At 35.7% G+C, this 21,307-nt stretch overlaps 1 protein-coding gene across 1 annotated transcript in view; it reads left to right on the top strand.

Moving 5' to 3' along the window:
• DIAPH3 (diaphanous related formin 3) overlaps positions 1-21,307 on the top strand; it is a 470,879-nt gene that overhangs the window by 206,202 nt on the left and 243,370 nt on the right. The window contains exons 18-19 of the mRNA XM_074378260.1: positions 11,398-11,493; positions 17,393-17,487. Coding sequence (XP_074234361.1) covers positions 11,398-11,493; positions 17,393-17,487 — 191 coding nt within the window. The remainder of the gene's footprint in view (positions 1-11,397; positions 11,494-17,392; positions 17,488-21,307) is intronic.

Below are 21,307 nucleotides of genomic sequence, written 5' to 3'. Positions count from 1 at the left end.
GATAGGCTTCAAATGGCCAGGATGGTAAAATTTCCAGAGTGGAAATAAGCACGTGAACAGGAGTCCAGAATCCTGATGTGTACTTGCCAGACTCTTAGTCTCGCTCTGCTTCAGATTCCTTATTATAAAATGAGATTTTTATTAGATGATTTTCTACTTTCCATTTTAATTGGAAGATAAAGGATTTGAAGCTTTCAGAAATTCCAGAAATCATTTGATATATGAATTTGATGCTCCTAGCACGAAGTAAAATAGTCTTAAGAATCGAACTACGATTTACTACAACATTTTAAAGATTAAGAATTTTGACATGCTCCAGGGAGTCCCAATTAATAGGTGTTCCTAGATGTCAAAAGTGTTGTTCTGTTTAGTATTTCATTTCCTGTTCTGCACTGGCTTGTTGGTATATGTCTTTTGATCATTAACTTTTACTGCCTGACATTTTCATGAAGCATTTAAACTAGAGATAGTTTTTAATTAGTAAGGTTAGATAGTTTATAGTAAATGATATTTCAGTTCCTGTAAAGATTCTTCTCCACTAAGATGTTAATGCTTCTCTGCTCAAGTGTCAGGTGGCCCAACATAATTGTGAAGTAATTGAGTTTAAAGTGAGATTCTCTAATAAGATTTAAGTCACTGCATTCCCATTAATAAAAGGTTTCTTCCCTTCCCCTTTCACAGAATGGTTCTGTTAAGTACTTTATTTTTTTCTTTTTTAATAGCACATTTGGTTAGTCTGCTAAAGGTAAGATGTTTTTTGGGAGTCAGGCTGGAAGACATTGGGAAATTGTGATTTTATAAAAAGCCTGCAACTCTAAATATAGACATCAGGGAGGAGGTGGAAATGTTGTTCATCGTGAAGTCTTAGGAATTTTTGTTGGGCTTTGGAGATCATAAAGCATCAGGGAATTCTGAATCCAATCTTGGGCCGGCCCTCCTTTTTCCTTGGTAAGATTACACAATGAGACCACAGCATAGGAAGATAAAATACCATTTTACTGAGGTAGCTTTTGTCTGAATACGCTAATTAGGACTCTGATCTTGGGTGAGTGGTTTGAAGCTAAGACCTAAGTTGCCTCCTTCTCCAGAACCCAGTGTTGTACTTTACCCATGTACTAGCTGCCTAGGTGGGGCAGTGACCACCTTTAAATTAGAGACAGTTTTTAATTAGCAGGGTCAGATAGTTTACAGTAAGTTGTATTTCAGTTCCTGTAAAGATTTTTTTCTCCACAAAGACATCAATACTTCTCTGCTCAGGGGATAAGAAGGTGGGAAAAGGAACTGAATCTCCTTTTGTATAAAAGTCCACCCTTGCTTCCTCACTTGTCACCTCTGATTACAGAGCAGTTGACGTGGGCTAGCATGTTCTTAGAAATCTGAGAGCTGGATGTGACATTCAAGAAAATGGAAATGTGACTGGGTATTTGAAACACTTAATTGCCCAAGCATTAAATTCCTTTTACAATTTGGAGGGCTGATCCAGGGTGAGGGGTAAGAGAGGAAGGATTTTTTTGTTGCAGCCTTATCTATACCATCAGATAAGGAGTCAAACCGAGTCAAACCAGTGTATGTGGGTGGGGGTCTTGGGCAGTGAATAAGCACCATCTTGGCCTCACCAGTTCTTGGAAAAGTGGGAAAGACCAGATTCCAGTTTGGACTAGTTTGAGAATTTTGGGATCACTCAGATTTCTGTCTCTTCATTAAAAAAAACAAAACAAAACACTGATTGTCCTCATTCCTACATATATTTTAAAATCAAGGAGAGGTCAGATTGACATTATTCAAATAAAAAAAGAGGTTTGAAATCCAGCCTTAATGAGAATTTCTTCGTATTTTTTAAACTGTAGTTAATTTATAGAACATAACATTTTACAATTTAAGTTATTTCTAAGCATACCGTTCTTTGTCATTAAATACATTCACATTGTTGCACAGCCAGCACCACTGTCCACCTCTAGAACTTTTTCATCTTCCCCAACTCACACTCTGTACCCATTAATCACTGACTCCCTGTTTTCTTATCCCCCAAGTAAATATATTTTTTAAAACATTTCCCCAGTCACAGTATAATGTGAGCCCCCCCCCCCCCTTTTCCTTCTTTAACTACTTCCCGGTAGTAGGAAGGCACGTATGGGACATTTGAGTAGCATCTAGGGAAGGTGATATGCTGGCAGACAGGTGTGTTACAGGAGCCAGGAATTTTATATGGCAATGTTGGATCTATGAATTATGAGATCTAAGCGTTAAGGGATGATAATGTAGATTCACAGCTGTCAAAAGCCCAGATTAAAAAAAAAAAAAATAGTCCCAAGCTCAGGTAGTTATGGGACAGAAATTAGCACTGAATAGTTGATTTTAGAGAACCTACCAGGCAAATAATGGGGCTCCATTTAGGTACAGCAACTGGAGACCAGAATGATTTGGAACATTGGCAGCATCCAGGAACACAGAGGGATAAAGTTTCAATAACTGAGAAATTGGGGAAATAACTTGGATTTTCAACTGAGTTATCAAGAGATAAGAATGGGAAATCAGAGGGATAGGATAGCTACTTATCAGAAAGGCTGTGTAATAAAGGTTGAATTGAATTGAACAAACACCTAGGTATTGTCTCCATGTTCTCTTCCCCACACTGTCTCCTGCACATACATACACACACACTCTAAAGCATTTTTTGATCACTGTCTGTCTGTCTGTCTGTCTGTCTATCTGTACATACCCTTTCCCAGGGCAATGCTAAGCCCATAGGTAGAGACAATTCCAAAGTTTTTCTAGTAGGGATGGAGTACCAGAGCTTCATTTTTCTAACACTAGAATAAATGTTAATGTGAAATTTGTGTTGATGCTCCACACTCTGATGAGTTGGGTTTTTTTTTTTTTTTTTTTTTTTTTTTTTTGCAAAAATAAAAGAGCATGAAGAATGGAAGCAGGCTGTCATTGAACAGAATTGTAAGATTCTGCTTCTTAAACTTGCGATTCTCAGTATTTGGAAATAATGGTCATTGTTACATCTGACCAAATTTCTTCTATCCAGTTTTGGATAATCACCCAGGCCATTTGGATGAAACTCTGTGTTATGTCCCTCCCCTTCCACTGATACACCAGGGATGATCTGCTTCCTGTTTCATATGGCATTGCTTTGTATCTGTTAGTTAATATAATTTATTGTTACTTTTTCTATTCCCAGGTTGCTTAGACCTGTGTGTACAACTACTAAAAAGTTGGCTTATTAAGCCTTTCCATTCCACAGCATGCTAGACACCCTGAATTACCTGTGTCCTCATTTGGATTTAATCCTTCTTTTAAATTAGGAATGTACACTGAGTTCTCATTCTTTTTATAATAGGTTTTTTTTCCCCTTCAGTAGATTCTCTTGTGTATGCATTAGGATGTCACGCATTAACTTTTAGTCTTTGCTTTGTAATTTCTTTTAGAGATATATTTCTACTTTCTAATATCATCAGAGGATGTATGAGAGTAGGTTGTATTGGTAAAAACAACAGTTAGAAAAAAGATTTTTTGTAAATACATATATTATTCCATGACTGGGAAACAGCACCATTCAGAGAGAATTCATAGGGGGCAGAAAGATTCCTTCTTATGGGGAGATTTTGAGGAGGATACATAATAAAAAATGTAGGCATGTTTTTATGAGATGTTGTGATGAGTCAGAAAGATGATGTGAGAACAGGCTTCCGTTTTCTTTTAGCTGAGTGTTTTAACTTTTTCCTGATTCCTTTCGGTTTCCTCCCTCATACTTATTGTCCATTCAATCAAATCTCATTTCAATTTGTAACTAATTTAATTAAAACAATTAACACTAAGATATACATGATAAATAGGCTTACCTGTCTCAGGGTTATTTTCCTCCCCAATGCACAGCTTATTAAGTTAAAAAAATGTTGAGTATGTGATTTTCAAAGATCTCGATATTTTATTTGTCTTGAATTCCTGTTTTTCTGCTCTCTTACTCTTTGGTCATGAAAGGGTGTTTACACGCAAGGGAGCCTCAAGAAAGTGGTTCTTTTAGTTTGTAGTGGTAGTACTTTTGAGATGAGCAAAATTGCTAATTTCTGTGGTTACAAATGTGCTTAGAGATCAAGCAATTTTTATAACGTAAATTTGATCAGTTTGTTACTTCAGATAGGAAAAAACAGATGGGGAATACTTCTAGGTCACGTATGTAGAAATCATTGTCATTTTGGAGTATATACTTTGAAGCTATTTATAAAATGTATCCCTAATACCTTAATAATCCTTTTGTACATTTGATAATGGTTTACAAAAAATCTAGCTACAACTCTAATTAAAGGCTTGTTAAGTAGTGAAATCCTTCTCCCTTATCCATGTAGGACTTGAGTTGTAGAGAGAAGTCCTTCAGGAATACTTGTTTTATGACCCTGTCTTCTAATCACCTAAAGAGAAAGGTGTATTTATTTGCTGTACTTTTGAGGATTGCTGTAGTTGAAATCATCTGTTTCATAAAATTTTATTTAATGCTTCATCTACTCTTCTTATATATTATATAATTCTTAGCGTTGAATTGCCAAACAGACATCTTTTTGCTAGTGGAATGTTCTGATTAGTTATGGCAGTCATATATTAATATTTGAATAGAAAAATAACCTGTTTCTCCCCTATTTATTTATTTATTTTTTTGCAGTTAGGTACATAGCCATTTATTTATGTGCCTAGAAATATTAAACTGGGTTTGACAGATCAGATATGACTAAAGCTATTTATACAATTACAGTTTTCACTGCCAAAGTGTTTACTTTGATATTTTGCCAAGGGCATATGCCAACTTAAAAAATTCCAATTTATTCCAGGTTTTCACTTTTCCCTACATATTGTGTATCTTCTGCCTTCAAGCTGCCTAAATCTTCTTTGAAACTGTATCGTGCTATCACAATCACCAACAGTAGTAACTCTCAGAAATCTATTTTCTTTCCTCAGCCATTCTCCTGTTCTCAGATCCTGCCCCTGAGACTCCCGAGTCCATTCCAGTCACATTGTGTAGCTGGAGCACTTAGCCTCATCCCAAGGGAGCCACCATGTGAGGGTGGTTATGGGTGAATTCTTGACTTCGCCTTTGGAACTATAGTTTTGTTCCCACAGATTTAAATCCTGCTCATTGTGTTCAGGAGACGAAGCATTTCTCTTCCTTGCCCAGGTCCAGTCACCGCCTCACTTACCTCCCAGCGAACGTGTGCACAGAGGGAAAATTCCATCACCTGTAAAGCTTAGGGAGTTACCCTTCTCTTACCTGCTTGGTTGCAGACTATTTTCCTCATGCGGGTTCCCTGCCCTCGAGCTGCTCTGGGCCTGTGTGTGTGGCAGTCAGGGTTCTTGTCTGGGTTCTGGTCCCAGCCGAGCCCTTTGTGTGACCTTGCACAAGTGTATTTTCTCTACTTAGGTTTCCTCACTGATAGAATGAGTTGGTTAAACTTCATGTTCAAGGGCTGTATGAGTCTAAAATTTTGACCCTATAAATTTTTGATACTCTTTATCAGTCTCTAAGAACCTCAATAGTTAGAAAGCAGGGAAGAAAAATAATCACAATTATGCAAATAATCTCTAGTTCATAGCTCTCTGCCTACCCCCGCCTTTCACCCCATTTGAAGGTTGTTGGAGGCCTCAGATTCCGTTTCCTAATTACATGATTTATGTTGGCTTTATTTCTGTAGTTGAGATGATTTTTATTGGCTTCTCTCAGTGTCATAGAGAAGGGTTACTTAATCAGGTGTACTTCCTTTTATCCTCTGAAGCCTGGTGTTATAATAATCTAATGAACAAAAGATAATTTATTTTAAATGTATAACATGTAAAATTTAATAGCATTTGTGCTAAATAAGAACCTGAAAAAATTAAAATGCTTAGTATTTTAGAAACATACTGTCATAAGATACATTTAACCAAGAAGCACTGATAAAAAATAGAATAAAAAATTATTAGTAACATTTACTGATTTCAAATACTCAGTTATGGAAAGAGAAAACTCTGGTATTTATTATGTTTTGTACCTCTACCAGCTACTTACACGTTCAGACTGCATATTCTAGAATTTTTTGCAATGATTAAATAATCTACTATAAAATTTATGTGAAACCTTATTCCTTAAAAAAGGTCATATTTTTAATCAATCTGATTAGAACATAATGGGAAACGAACTGGAAGAAGATGTATAACCATGTACCATGGAACTATGATTTTTAATGGAAAATTTAGGATGAAAGAAAAGATTTTGAAAGGAGATTTTTTATATAATTTTGCTGCTATTTTTGAAACTTTGAAAATAGAAAAAGAATAAAGAGAAAATGTAATTAAAAAAGACTTTTTCAGTTCATGGCTCTCGGCAACACAGAAAGTTTTGTCATCTTTGACTTTATTCTGACATAAAACCCTTATAAAATGCAGCATATGCTGTGTTAGTGATCAGAACCACTCTCAAACAGTATTAATCTTTGCTCTGAAAAATGCAGCCTTATACAACATCTCTAGGAAGTGAGATTAAATGCAGTCTTCTAATGGCAAAAAAAAATCTAGATCATAAGTATAGATGGCTCTAACAATCTGAGTTTATGATTCATCTTATACTTGAGAAAAGCTAGTCTTTTGGTGAAAGTGTATTGGTAGTGGGTTTAGAAGAGGAGCTCCACCGGTGGATGGGAAGAGTCTAAAATGTGCTCTCCTCTGGGCTCCTGAGTTGCGGTCAGGCACTCTGATTCTTGTTCCTTATTTTTCTGGCTCTGCAGAGGGTAGGAGAAGGTTACAGAAAGGTAATTATCATTTCACTTCATTCTCACAAGTCTGTAGAGGGCCAGAGCACCCAGGCCATGGATGAGGGATGTAAGCCACAGTGGGCTCAGTGGCGGCTGCCTAGTGGGGCTGGGATGCGGAGCCTGGTGTTGAGATTGCAAGCTTGAGTTCCCTGCAGAACCTTGCACTCTCACTCCTGGTTGGTATTTCAGACACTGTTGGCCTGGGTAACTGAAATAGGATTTTGTGTAAAAATTTCATTCCCGCTAAACAGCCTTGTTTATTCTTATTCCTCTTTAATGCATCCTTAAATTGTTGCCAACATTTGTATCCTGCTTTATCAGTGACCTTTGCATAAACATTTTCACTGGTTTTGCTCTGATTTGAGGCAGTCCATTATCTGGCTGCATTTTTTTTTTTTCTAACAGTACTTTTCATTATTTCTCAGTATGAAAGATTTCATCCAAATCAGTCTATTTGGATAATGGACTGATTATCTGGTTTCATATCAACAGAAGCATATTTCTACCTTTTTTAAAAAATCCTGTTTTCCATCTTAGAACATTCTGTTTCTCCCAATCCCTTTACCCATATTCTGCTGACTATTTCAGTTGCATCTTTCCCCAACCATCCTTTGACTACATAGTAGCAAGAGAGGAGAAAACCATGATTTCATTGCAATATGAGTATACTGATGTATTAAGCTCAATAAGAGTCTAATTTTTAATTTGTATAAAAAAGCAGAATTGGTTAAAATTGCTTCAGTCTCTGATTTGCAGGTTGACGTGGTCACAATTTCTAGGTAAACTTTTTTTTTTTTTAATGTGACATGTAACATTTCACAACTAGTGGAAATAATTGGAGTCAAAGTGTAGTGATCCTCATTCTTTTATCAGATCTGTTGCTTGGAGACTCTTACCCTAAGCATTATTTTTCTCATCATGATTATGTTGATGATGATGTTAGTCACAGTAATAGTATGACTCTTACAAGAATTATACAAGGAAGTGCTGAGTGCGATGCCTAGTAGATGTTCAGTCAATAGTAAGTAAAAGTTTTAATCAAAATTAAAGTTTAAGGTTAGCAGATTCTTTGACTTTTTTCTTTATGTTGGCTAGAAAATGTTCAGAATGTGACAGGTTACTGGTGTTGAGAAATAAACTGATTAAAAAAAAATTAGAACCAGCCCTTTTCTTGGGGATAAAGTTAGGAAAATAAAATATATTTTTGAAAAAGTAAAGAATTACCATTTGGTTAGGTTACGGAAAAGAAGTTCACTATTAATTTTATTAGCCTTCATCTGAAAATTTTAACCAATATAACAATACAAGAAAAAGGTTTAAATATAAGGAAATAAATATGTCATTGTTTGCTAGTACCTGGAGAACCTATGCCAGTCAGTAGAATAATTATTAGGAATGATACCTGCATCTCCATTCCAAGTTTCTCTTCTCCACATCTGTACATGTCCCTGCCTCTTGTACATGACCATGTGGATATACAAGAGCTCCTCAAACTGAACATGTTTAAAACTGAACTAGTTCAGAACTGACTCTCATTTGTTGATGAATTAAATAAACAACACCATCATCAGTTGCCTGGTTGATTAAACCTGAGTGTCCCCTTCTTCCTTTAGTTTGCAGGTACGTATTACTTGCATACAATACATCCAACAGACATCAGTTGGGCACCTGCTGTCTTCTGGGCTTGGTGCTAAGTATATAATGCTGAACAAAGTTCCTGCCTCTGAGGACTTGCTTTCTAATGGGGGAAGAGAGACAATATCAAATTTATGTTATGCGAGGAGTAAGTGCCTTTGAGGAGAAAAAAGGGTAGAGTGACAGTGGTAAGGAATACTAGACAGGGTTAAGGGTGGTGTTCTATATAAGGCAGTAAGGGAAGTAAACCTTTTCCATTAAGGCTTAACAGGCATCTTCTGCTACACTGTGGTGAAGGGACTGCAGGTGTCAAGCTTGGAGGTGGGGAGACCGTTTAGAAAGCAATTGTGATCCAGGTGAGCGTGGACAGCAGCCACAAACGGGGGAGTATGGTAGCCATGGATAAGGTGAGGGGGAGCCTATTTTAGTGAGCATTTATTTCAGAGTCAGAATTGACCAGATTCACTGATGGTTGAGATGTAGGTTTGGGTTAATAGAAAGGATGACTTGAGAAATTGCAATAAGAGCATTCCCATTTTTAAGATGAGAAAACTGTGGGAAACAAAGCATAGAGTTGTGTGAGTGTTGGTTTTGGGCATGTGAAGTTGAAGGTGCCCGTTAGACATCCAACAGAGACCCGAGAGTAGGCAGTTGGGTGGTCAAGTCGGGACTTAGGAGATGGATCTGGACTGGATTCTGCTTTGTGGGGCTCAGCCATTATCTGCACCCTCATGGCTGCTGCTCTGGGTGAGCGCCCCCTTTCTTCTCATTTAGATTATTGCAGCTCCCTTCTGCCTGCCCTTCTACTATTTTGCCATTCTTTCAGTTCACCTTCAGTAGACTGAGTTTTTTCTAAAATGCAGTTCATTTGATGTCCCTCTCATACTTAAACTTCAGGGGCTCCACGTTGCTCCCACGATAAAAGCCATACTTCTTCTCATGGCTTAAAAGGTCTTGTGTGATGTGGTGCCAGATTAATTTCTGGTGGTGTTTATTTCCACCCAATATTCTCTGCTCTTATTATTTTCATTTCTTTCTGTGCCTTTCACATTCTTGCAGAACCTGAAACTATCCTATTATCTGTGTCCTTACTTTTCCCATCCTAAAACTTTTTCACCTGCTTAACTCCTTTTCTCTTTCTAGTTTTTGTTTAGATACCATTCACTCCATGAAGACTATCCCTGATGAATATGGATTAAATTTCTTTAATCTCCTGTGGTTTATACCAAAACACTGTGTGTTGTAATTGCCATTTACTTGCGGTCACCTTGTTTGGTTTTTAAATCCTGTGAGGCCAAGATGTCTCCAGTTTGTCTCACACAGTCTCTTTTAGTTAGTGCCTGATAAATATTTCTTATTTGAATGAAAGAATAAGTAAGTAAAGTGACTGATTATAAAATTTATAAGCAATTTTTCATATATGTATATGCTATATAGAACATAGCAGTTTCTGTATTCCAGCAGTAACTAGTTACAAAGTATAATGGGAAAAGGAAGAATTAACCAACACCCGCAGAAACCTATGAGTATAATAGAGTTACCTAGGGCATCTAACACCAACAATAAACAGACAGGGTGCCTATGAAGAATGCTGCATTAAGCTGAAAAATTATAGACACATGCTTATGATTAGGACGTTTGGAAATTGTCAACCTATCAAATTTCCCTGAATCTGTTCACAAATGCCTTGCAATTCAAATACAGTTCAAATGGATTTTATTTTTGGAACTTTGGATTTACTCTAAGGCTAATGTTGGAAAATATATGAGAAAGGTGAATAAAGTTTAGAAAAGGAAGAAAACTAATTTGAACAGCCAATTAATAAGATATGTCATAGATCCCACAGTGCTTAAGACAGAGCTATTGTAGCACAGGAGAAGTACGTAGAACACAATCAGAAACCCAGAAAAAACAAGTAAGTTTAGACTAAAAGTGTAATGTAATCAGGTAAGAAAGATGGTTGATTATCCACAAAATGGTACAGAGATAATTAGTTGATAAATATAAAATCTGATCTCTATCTCACACTAGATACCAAAGCATGTAATTATAATATTTTCTGATATAAAAAGAATTTAACTATAATGTACTGTCTTATATAGAAAGATGGTTTTTGAAGTTCTTTTTCCTCGGCATTAGTGGTTTATTAGTGATTTATTGCTTACATATCTAACTAAGCAATTTGCTCCGTTGCTCTTTGTTATCAAGATCCTAATTTTGTAAAGATGACTGAGTTTCATCAGAAGTGCTGTCCATGTATGCAAAGAGGAGAGGTGACAGGAGCACTTTATTGGTCACAGCTGTTAACCTTGACTGTCATGTACTATATCGTAGCTGCAGTTCATGTGTTGTTTAGCGTGATGTAGTTATTCTCTTATTTGTTAGCAAGGATAGAGAGGTGAAATGCATTTGCTTATTTTTAAAAGCTCAGAGGAAATAAATTGAGCATCGAAATTTGAATATTTTTCAAAGATTTGGAAAACAAATAGTAAACATTCTACTCTTCCTGCTTTACATGAGCTATATTTTTAAATAAACATGGTATATCAGGTATATCAAACATAAAATTGCTGTGTGTTTGTCTTTGTTCAGGACTTTTAGAGCTGCCTTCTTAACCTACCTAAGTGTAAGTGCATTCACTTTTATAATTATATACTGTATGTGCTCACATGAGCCAAGTGTACTTATTCTTGCATCTGATGGTGTTGGTTTCCATAGTGTACATCAGCTTTATTTTTGTTTTTTTCTGTTAGACTTTTAAATATTTACTCTTAGTAGTTTTTCTAGGGTAAGAGCTGCCAGTCCCTATGTGGAATAGTGTAGGTCTTAGGATATCTATTTTTTTTTTTTTAAATTTTCATAACTATGTAATTTAAACAATTTATGTCTTTTTTAGATTCTTTGATGACAGAAAGTTCCCTGTGTTTTGGCAGTTGAGTGCCTTACCATCCTTAACATGGCTCTATCCTTGGTTTTACAGAAAAAAGAGAAGAGGAAGATTTTGAAGAGAAGAAATTTCTTAAGAAAAAAATTAAAGAACTTAAATTTCTAGATTCTAAAATTGCCCAGAACCTTTGTAAGTATCAGATTTCAATACTATTAAATTAGCAAAACACACTGGAGGTAGTGCATTTCATTTTCTTTATGACTTGGTTTTCATTTTATGTTATTTTAATTTCATTGTTATTATTTGTAATAAATTCAAAGATAGTTTTCCTTTCCTTTAGGTAAAGGAACTTTTGGTAAATTATGAGTTAATTTCTTCAAAAGATTAATGTGTAGTAGAAAGATAAAACTAAGAAAAGGATTTAGAATAAAAATAGATTTCCCATAACTGAAAAGAGAGCTACCCATTAAAGTCTTTCTTTTAACAATAAAGAATTAAGGAATTAGGTGATTACATCATAATTAAAAAATTGGTAGTGGATTATTTTTTTATACCTCTGAATCACTATAATTTGTGATACTCAGTCACACACAGAGGACATTGGACTGTTAATGGGAATGAGTATGATGAGTGAAATGAATTCCATTATCCCATCTGAGAGTTCAAAGCCTTGCCTCGAAAGTACTGACTGGAAATGTTTTAGATGTAATTACTGTTACAGTGGCTAAATATCTAGTATTGAATTGTCCTCCTGACTGAATTACTGTGGAAGAGGGCAAATAGTTTTGCTTCTGACTCATTTCTAACTACATCTTCAATGCATCAGAGCTAGTTCTGCTTGGAACTGAGATAATATGATCTGTACGTATTACTCTCTGATGTGAGGGAGAAAATGTGGAGTCTAGAGGCATGAAGTGCTAATGTGGCTTTTAGTCTGCCTTTCAATTATCACATGCCTCAAGTGAGCTTTTAGCAAATATTGGGCCAAAAATAGTTATTGGTGAGAGAATAAAGATTATTGCTATTGATTAAAGAGGGAGTTAAGTTTGAGCAGGGTGCGTGGAAGGCAGAGTTGACATTCCTTTTGTGAAATCTCTGGTACCTCTTCCTTTCCGACTCACTATAACGGAGAGCCATGTCTCTTCTGCAGATCCCCGTGGATAGTGTGCAGACAGTAGTGCTGTTGGCCAGTGCACAGTTCTCTATTTCTGGGCACAAGCTGATTGCACGTAGCTGCCTCTTTCAAAAGTTAGGCATTGCCATGTGGCTTGCTTGGGCCAATGGAAAGTATAAGTGGAGATGAGGTATCTTTTGTGTGGAAGCACTGATTGCTGGTGGGAGCAGCTTCGTCATTCTCCCCCACACCCAGAGTGTCGTTCATCATCCTGATGTGAGGGTCCTAAGTTAGAGAGCCCATCTTTCTGGTGTGTTATGGACATGTAATCTGAATTAGAATATTTTTCCAGGGTGGGGGCTGGGGGTTAGATCAGTGAAATTTTGGGATTTGTTATGTGATACAACTATTTCAGGGCATTTCCCCCTTAAAGGAACATTGTCTGTTGAAAATATTAGGTATTTTATATCTAAAATATTAAATATTAGAAATTGACTTAGATAATGTCAGAAAGTTCTGTACTCTGTGATCTGAAAGATGATTTTTGTCTTGAAAAATGTTCATGACCCGCATTACAGGGGGTCTGCCTTGTTAGGGGTCCTGAAGAATTATCATTTTGAATATAATTGTTTTCAGATGGGCTAGCCATGATGAAATAGCCTAAATAATCATTTCAAAGTTGAGTAACTGACTTGATGAATAGTGTTCTTTAATATTACTTATAAATTACAGACGTGTACTAAATAGGATTTCAGCTTTGTGATAGTTTATACGCTAGTTCTGTACTGAATCTTTAACCCTTACTACGACCCCACCACGTGGGTAATAGTGTTGACATTATAACTAGAGAGTCTGGTGTATGTATGTGTTCAGTGACTTGAAAAAGATTGCTCATTTTGAAAATGGCCTGTAGATATAGGGTATATTTATTCCTGTTTAGAGATAAGAAAATTACATTATCATAGAGAAGGAAACTGTCTTGGTTGCTGTAGCTAGGAGATAATGTATTTATTCATTTAATTGTTAAATACGTTTTAAAGTATAAGATCAAAAGGTCCAGAATATATACCATGGCACATTATGATGTAACCCATCTCGGATTATTCTTACCCTCTCTGATTGTAGCAAGTGTTATGATTTAAGCTTTAAGAGGATTTAGCAGCCTATAATCTTTACTGTAATTGTAGTCTGATTCACAGCTGGGTTTTGTCTATGAAATTCAGAGTCTTCTGAAATACTGAATTCTAAGAAGCGTGTTGTGATAGTGACAAGATTCTATCTTATCACTTAGAATTCTAACATAACTTTCTCTTAGGTTTCTCTTAACTGAAATATTCCACAGAGTTTGGAAGAAAGGATCTAAAGTTCACTGATTTATTTACCTATTTATTTAAAGGTGGATTAAGTTTCCTGTATTTTGAGTTCATAAAGGTTTTGGCAGACTGTGGGCTCAGTATAAAAGAATTCTAGCCATTCTAGGAATAAGAGATGGCTAAGGACTTTTACAGGGTTCTTATGCTTTACCAGATTGTTTTCAGTGGATGTTAGTGCTATAAAGGGAGGAACCGTGGAATCTAGAAGTTAATGTAAAAGTTTAAAGATTTCTAAGTTCCCTTACAGAAAACATGTGTGACTGGTTCCAAAACATGCACACTTTACACTTCTTCAGTGAACTCAGAGCTTCCCACTGGGATCAATATAATCACATTTTGAAGAATAAGATGCATGTTAATACAAAGATTCAGTTTAATGGGTCTTTTGGAGGCTTTAAATGAGTATCTCACATTATTCTTGATAACTTAAAATTTTTTTTTTAATAGGTCTATGCTTGTCTTTAGATTTGTGTGTTATACGTTAGGCCATCTTCAACTCCTTTGTGATTTTTTTGCCCTTCGCTATAACAAATATTTTCCCAAAAACTTATTTATAAGCTATAAAAAACCATACTTCAACTTTATAGATTAATCTGTTTAATATATATGTTATTTTAAATATGGAATAATACCTGAAAGTAGTGGATGAATTACAAATACAGGAGAAAGTTAAGGAATAATTGATGTCTGTCTGCAAAGTAGATTTTCTATTAACATTTAATTTTTTATTCATGTATTATTTGTTACACATATATTATTAATTATGCATGTTATATTATTTATGTTTATCCACCTGCGTAACTGTGTAAGGGAGATTGTATAAATTTTTGTCTGCAAAGTTGGGGGTCTCAAGACCACCTTCACTTTTTGCTTTTTTGTTTTTGTTTTTGTTTTTGTTTTTGTTTTTGTTTTTGTGTTTGTTCTTGTTTTGAATAAAGGTAGATTTATTTAGAGAGATACACACTCCGTAGACAGAGTGCGGGCTGTTTCAGAAGGCCAGAAAAAGGCCACGAGGTGTTGCGGTTGGGTGCTTAGTTTAAAGTAAAAGTAGATACATACTCCATAGACAGAGTGTGGACTGTCTCACTCAGAAGGGAGAGCGGCCCACCTTCACTTCTGACAACAGTGACAAGTTCGGGGCTCCCTAAGACCACTGTTAAGTTTGATAATTTGTTAGAAGGACTCAGATTTGACTGAATGCTGTTTCACTCGTGGTTATAGTTTATTACAGCAAAATGATCCAGATTAAAATCAGCCGAGGGAAATGGCACGTGGGCAGAGCCCAGGAGAGTTCTAAGCGTGAAGTTGGCAGCTGCCTTCTTCCAATGGAGCCACGAGCAGTACTCGCTTTTCCCAGCAATGATGTGTGACAATGCTCGTAGATTGTTACCAGTCAAGGAAGCTCACCCAAGCCTTGGTGTTCAGAGTTTTTACTGGGTCTTCGTTATGGCTCAACCCCCATATGACTGACCGTAGTTTGCAGCCTCTCCACAGGTCAGGCTAATACTGTGTGACCCAAGGTCCCCACCATAAATCACATTGTTAGCATAGACTGTCTTGTGTGGCCCAGTGCTCCCAGTAAACTAAGACACTTATCAGGCAGGACATTCGAAGTGCTTAGAGAGTACCTCACAGGAGCAAACCTCACCTGGATAAACTTAATCCTTTACCATACAGTGTGCCAGCCCCACCCCCATGTGTTTTGTTTTTATATTATTCATTTTAAATTGTTTTAAATATATTGTTACGGCATATTAGACACATGAGAGAATATATAAAATGCATGATATATAAGTCAAACACTCATACCTAAATAAATGGAACATTACTAGTACTTAGAAATGTATATGATCCTCTCTAGTCTTACCTCCCATCCTGTGAGAAGTAACCTTATCCTGAATCTTGGGTTAAATATTCCCTTCCGTTTCCCTGTAATTTTACCAACCATGTCCATGTTTGGTTTTGACTAACTTTGAATGGTACGTATATAAAATCATACCATGTTAATGCATCCAGCTATAAGGTGTTCATTTTCGTTGAAGCTTAGTATAACATTCTCTGAATATTATACTTTATTCATTCCACCCTTGGTTGACATTTGGGTTGTTTCCCATTTTTGGTGGTACTAAGGGTGTGACAAAATACTATGGTTTTCAGGCTAAATGTCATCCATTACCTGTTTGTTTTTTTTTTTAAAACAGGTTCTATTTCAACTTAGCCAAGGCATTCTTTTACATATTGTCTATGACTGCTTTTGTGCTTCCACAGTAGAATGGGGTAGTTGTGACAGACTGTCTAGCTCACAGAACCTGAAATATTTACTATGTAGTCATTTACAGAAAAGGTTGGGAGACCTCTACTTTGAATATATACCTGTTCTGTGATTGTACCAATTTACTCGTCTATCATCAGAGCTTGAGTGTTCCCGCTCTACAACCTCTCCAATGCTTGGTGTTGTACAAGGAGCTAAACTGTAGCTTTAAAAAAACATTATTATATTTAGGATTTGTTGCCTCCTTATTCCGGTGATTTGTCTCTCTCCATAATTCTGGAAGATGGCATTTTTCTCTTTAAATATTCTTCTTCCCTGGTTTCTTTTCCTTCCTCCCTCCCTCCCTCCCTTCCTCCCTTCCTTCCTTCCTTCCTTCCTTCCTTCCTCCCTCTCTCCCTCCTCCTTCCCTCCTGCTTGCTTTCCCTCCCTCCCTCTGCTTACAAATAAGATGACATAAGTTCAGTTTATATAATAAAATAGTGAGTAGTGGTAACAAGTTGTGAGTATGTTCAAGAAGTGACGTCTATCACTGGAGAGAAGAAACAATAATAGTAGAAAAGGAGGAGAAACAGTAAAAGCATTAAATCTAATGCTGTGAGAATATTCTGATACAAGGAGCTTTTGAGAAGATCATTGTATTTTAACTTTAGATGTATTAGGTATCAAAAATAATGTAAATCATGTTGGAATTCTCAGAAGTAACATTTTATCCCATCTAGTCCATTTGGGCAGTTTTCCATAGAAATCTGTGTCCTAATATTGTATATTTAAGCTTTAGTTAAATGTGAAGGGTGTTTCTCTGGTTTATTGTCTACAATATTTCTGAATAATAAAGTGCTATTATAACTTGGAATAATATTAATGCACTGCTTAGCAGTCTTAAATATTTTTTTCTGAATTATTTTAGTAAGGCTGGAAGATATTTTACAAGCTAATACACACATGTCTAGATAAATATGACATGTACATACTGGGGTTTTATGTTTTTTTTTTTCATTACAATGTGATATCTCTATAGTGTGCTAAACATATTTCAGGTTTTTTTAAACATCAAAATTGGCACCATTTCTATAATAGGTTGATAACTAAGCATTAAAAAATCAACCTCAGAATCAGTGTAATAATATTGGACTGTTGTTTAAACACTAGTTCTAAAACTGGAGAAGAGTATAAAATGTGCTAATGAAAGTTTCCCCTACAGTAATTATATTAAATGCTTAAAATGTATCATTTTATGAATTATTTGTGATTTTATATATAGAACTACATCTCAAATTCTTTCCTTATCTTTCCTCATTATGAGTCTTATTTTTTTTTAACCCCTCTTAGCAATCTTCCTGAGCTCTTTTCGGGTGCCATATGAGGAAATCAAAATGATGATTTTGGAAGTGGATGAAACACAGTTGGCGGAGTCTATGATTCAGGTAAACAAACAGGCAGAGAGCTTAAATTCCAATATTTCATTGCACGCTTCTCATTAAATAGAAATCTGTAAGTGAAGCAAAATTCTTAAACCAAATCATTCAACTGGAAAATCATTGCTGCATAATTAGTTTTAGCAGAACTTCTGCATTGCCAGGAGATAAAACTCTGCATCTTCTCTTAACTGCAAGCTAAATATAACACTATCAAAATGATTTCATTTCATTTATTTTAAATGACTATTTCTGAAAGGCATATTGTTTACTTTTACACGTATGCTTGTTTTGGTACAGTTAAGATTAGTAATACACTAATTTAAATTTATTTGTATAATCCTTTTAGAATGTGTTTTTCTTGGACTTGTCTGTCTTGTAAAGTTATATTGTTATTTGGTATAGAAGATTGAGCGTGTTTTCTCTTTATGTAGAATTACCTTTATTAACAACACTTCCTTGAGTCATTTGTGTTCCTGTGATACTAGAAATTGTTTGCGTAGTATTCTGAATCATTCGGGAAGATTTTTGAAATGGATTATATAACGAATGCTAGTATGGTGCCAGAGTTACTTGCTGAATTCCACATCAAGTACCAATAATGTGTATCTTGGTAGAATTTAAAGTTGGAGAAGCAGACCACAAATTATACAGTGAAAAAATAACATTTTCAGTTTACTACCTTTTATTTCTATGATGTGCTTAGAAAAGTGATTTGTTTTTTAAAAAGTTGATTTTTTAGCAAAACAAAGAAATCAGTATTTATTATTGTCAACACCCAATTAAAATTATTGTAGGTGTTTTAATTTATTAATAAATGGTATCCTCAGAAGTTCTTGGTTTTGCCTGTCACTTCTTATGAATGTGGTGGGTAGTAATATATCATCCCATCAGTGATTTGTGCTGTGAGTGTCAGACTCAAACTACCTGATTCAAGTGTTTGTTTCCTCTCACAGTTTCTGTTTACTAGATTTTGTCTTTATTATTGTGTATGTGCCTTGTTGGGAGTAGATTTCTAACTTTCTTAAAGAGAATTTACTACTTAATATGCTTGCAGTTTTTACAATGCATTTGTTAAATATTTATAGAGTAGCTTTTAACTTGATTACATGAATATTTTGGATGATCATGTGGCCTTTGTCATATAGAGATGGAAAAAATTTGCATTTTAAAATTCATGTCCTAAGAACATTTGGTTCCGTATAATTTATTAATATATTCGTTTTTCTGTTACTACTTTAGCAATGTAATGTAACACATTTAATGGCCTAAAATAAAACAAATATATTATCTTCCATTTCTTAGTACAGAAGTCTTACTGTGCTGAAGTCAAGGTGTTAGCAGACTTGCATTCCTTGTTGGAAGCTTTATAGAAGTTTGTCTCTCTGTCTTTTCCACCTCCTTCCTTATGCCTGCTTGCATTCCTTGGCTCCTGGACATCTCCCCTCATTTTCCAAGCCAGCAACATCGTATCTCTCTGTTCCTTCTTTCTAGTCACATCTCCTTGTCACTCAATTATTCTCTCCCTCTTCCACTTTTAAGATCTTTGGGATCACATCGGGTATATCCAGCTAATCCAGGGTAATCTCCCATTTTAGGGTCAAGCTGATAGCAACTCTAATTCCATCTGAAGCCCTCATTCCCTTGTCACATAACGTAATATTCCACGGGTTCTGGGGATTGGACATGGACATCTCAGGGGATTTGGGACATTATTCTGCCTACCATACTTACTAAATATAAAACCAATCTCACAAATTCAAAATCTAGAAATTTAGTTAGGACCTATGTAAAGTCTTCATTAATTCATTAAAAATAAGAATTTCATGCTATTTGAAATCTTGTTTTTGATTTTAAAAATATGTTTCTAATTGTAAAGCGAGGAACTTGCCTATTTTGAGCAGGGCATGGAAAAAGCATTGCTTTGTAATAATTACTATTTTGGTGGGCTTTACTCACTGTCATGGTCTTGTCTTGACATATCTCGTTATTTGTTCACATGTAACAGATATCAGTACTGATGTCATTTTGGGTTGTCATTTTTTTTCCACTTCATTCTTTACCCATTTACCTTTGTCCCTTCAGTCTTTTATTAATTAATTTATTTAGCAAGTATTTTATTGTGCCCACCCTGTGCAAGGCATTGTGTTAGGCTCAATCAGACATAGACTTTACGTTTCTGGAATTTATAGTGTGGCAAGGGAGATGACATTTGTATTTATAGTTACAATACAAGATTCACACGGCTGTATTGAGGTTGTCTTAGAACTAGATGCTATACTAGGTGTGTGTATGTGTGTGTGAGGGTGAATGAAGCATATGTTTAGAAAAGGGCAGAGGGTCTACAGCCGTACCACCCTGAACGTACCCGATCTTGTCTGCTCTCAAGCTAAGCAGAGTCAGGCCTGGTTAGTACTTGGGTGGGAGAAAAGGGCAGAAGGATTGTGTGAGGGAAAAGCTGGCTGTGTGGGGGCAACTGTGAAGAATTTAGTTTCATAGGAACTTAGGATTCATGAAAGGATGGGAATTATGATAAAGGGAGAAACAAAGGAAGGTTGGGCCTGCACTCTTACAAATCACAATGGTTTAATACTTTAGAGAGCAAAAATATTGAAGTGAACAATTAATGAGCTTCTGATGAAAGATTAAAATTTAAGTATGTAGTAACTAAAAATATTCAGGGGGAGTTGATGGTCATCTAAAAGGATGCTGGAGAAATTCAGAAGCCCAATTTAATTAAGAGATCAGCTGTCAAATAGAATAATTAAAAGAAAATATAAATAACCAGGTCTTTTGGTCACAGGCAGTTCTACTAAAAGAAACTTATATTTATGTAGGAAACTCATATAACTTTGTTGTTTTTATTCAGTTTGTTAGTATTAATAATGAATACATTTTTTAGGGATGATCTTAAATTGCCACTTTTGTGTTTGTTTTTGGCCAGTAAATCAAGTTTTTGTCAAAAAGAACACAGTGAGTCAAAAACTTGTTCTTTGATCTAACTACTTTGATATATAACAGTCTCTAACATTTTTAACTTATAACACCTTTGGGAATTTCCCGCCCCCCCATGTGTATTTTTAACATGATGTAAGCTTAATTATAATCCGTACTTGACTTTTGGCTTGTAGAGAGTTTACTGATGCTGAATTTGGTTTGTTTTGTTTGATGAGGGGGAGGTAATTAGGATTATTCATTTATTTTTGTTTGGAGGAGGTACTGGGGATTGAACCCAGGGCCTTGGGCATGTTAAGCATGTGCTCTACCGCTTGAGCTATACCCTCCCCCTGATGCTGTAATTTAGAATTGTGAGCATGAAGCACTCTTTTTTTCTGAATTTTAATATCAATACACTAACTTGCTGTAACACTATGGTAGTCAGTTATGTTTAAAAACAGAGCATCTATATAAACTTTGTCCAAGGGATGGTTTAATCCTTGAAGTTCTAACAGGGAAGCAACATGACACATATTCCCTTGGTCTTTGTCCACTGGGAGTATTTCTCTTGTCTAAGTGTGTGGCTTGGGAAAGGCTGGGCATGGAAAAAGGAGCCAGAATGGCCAAATGCACCTATAGTTTCTGGGCTACAGATGATACAGACAATGGGCTGTTACAGCTATAGCACTGAAGTTCCCAAAGGATCTCTCTGTATACTTTTACTTGCAAGGTGTATCATGCTGTGTCTTCAATGCCTTTTCAAATTCTCTTTCACATAGGAAAAGTTACTTTGTCTTTGTTTTAGAGGTATCTTCATTTTTATGATTAAAGCCATAATCATATGAGTTAAATCTTACAAGTGCTGTCATTAAAAGTCCCTTGATTTCTTTGC

Source organism: Camelus bactrianus, chromosome 14 (assembly GCF_048773025.1).
Source record: "Camelus bactrianus isolate YW-2024 breed Bactrian camel chromosome 14, ASM4877302v1, whole genome shotgun sequence".
Classification (NCBI taxonomy): Eukaryota; Metazoa; Chordata; class Mammalia; order Artiodactyla; family Camelidae; genus Camelus; species Camelus bactrianus.
The sequence above is the reverse complement of the archived record's forward strand: the minus strand, read 5'-3'. Positions and strand labels throughout refer to the sequence as shown.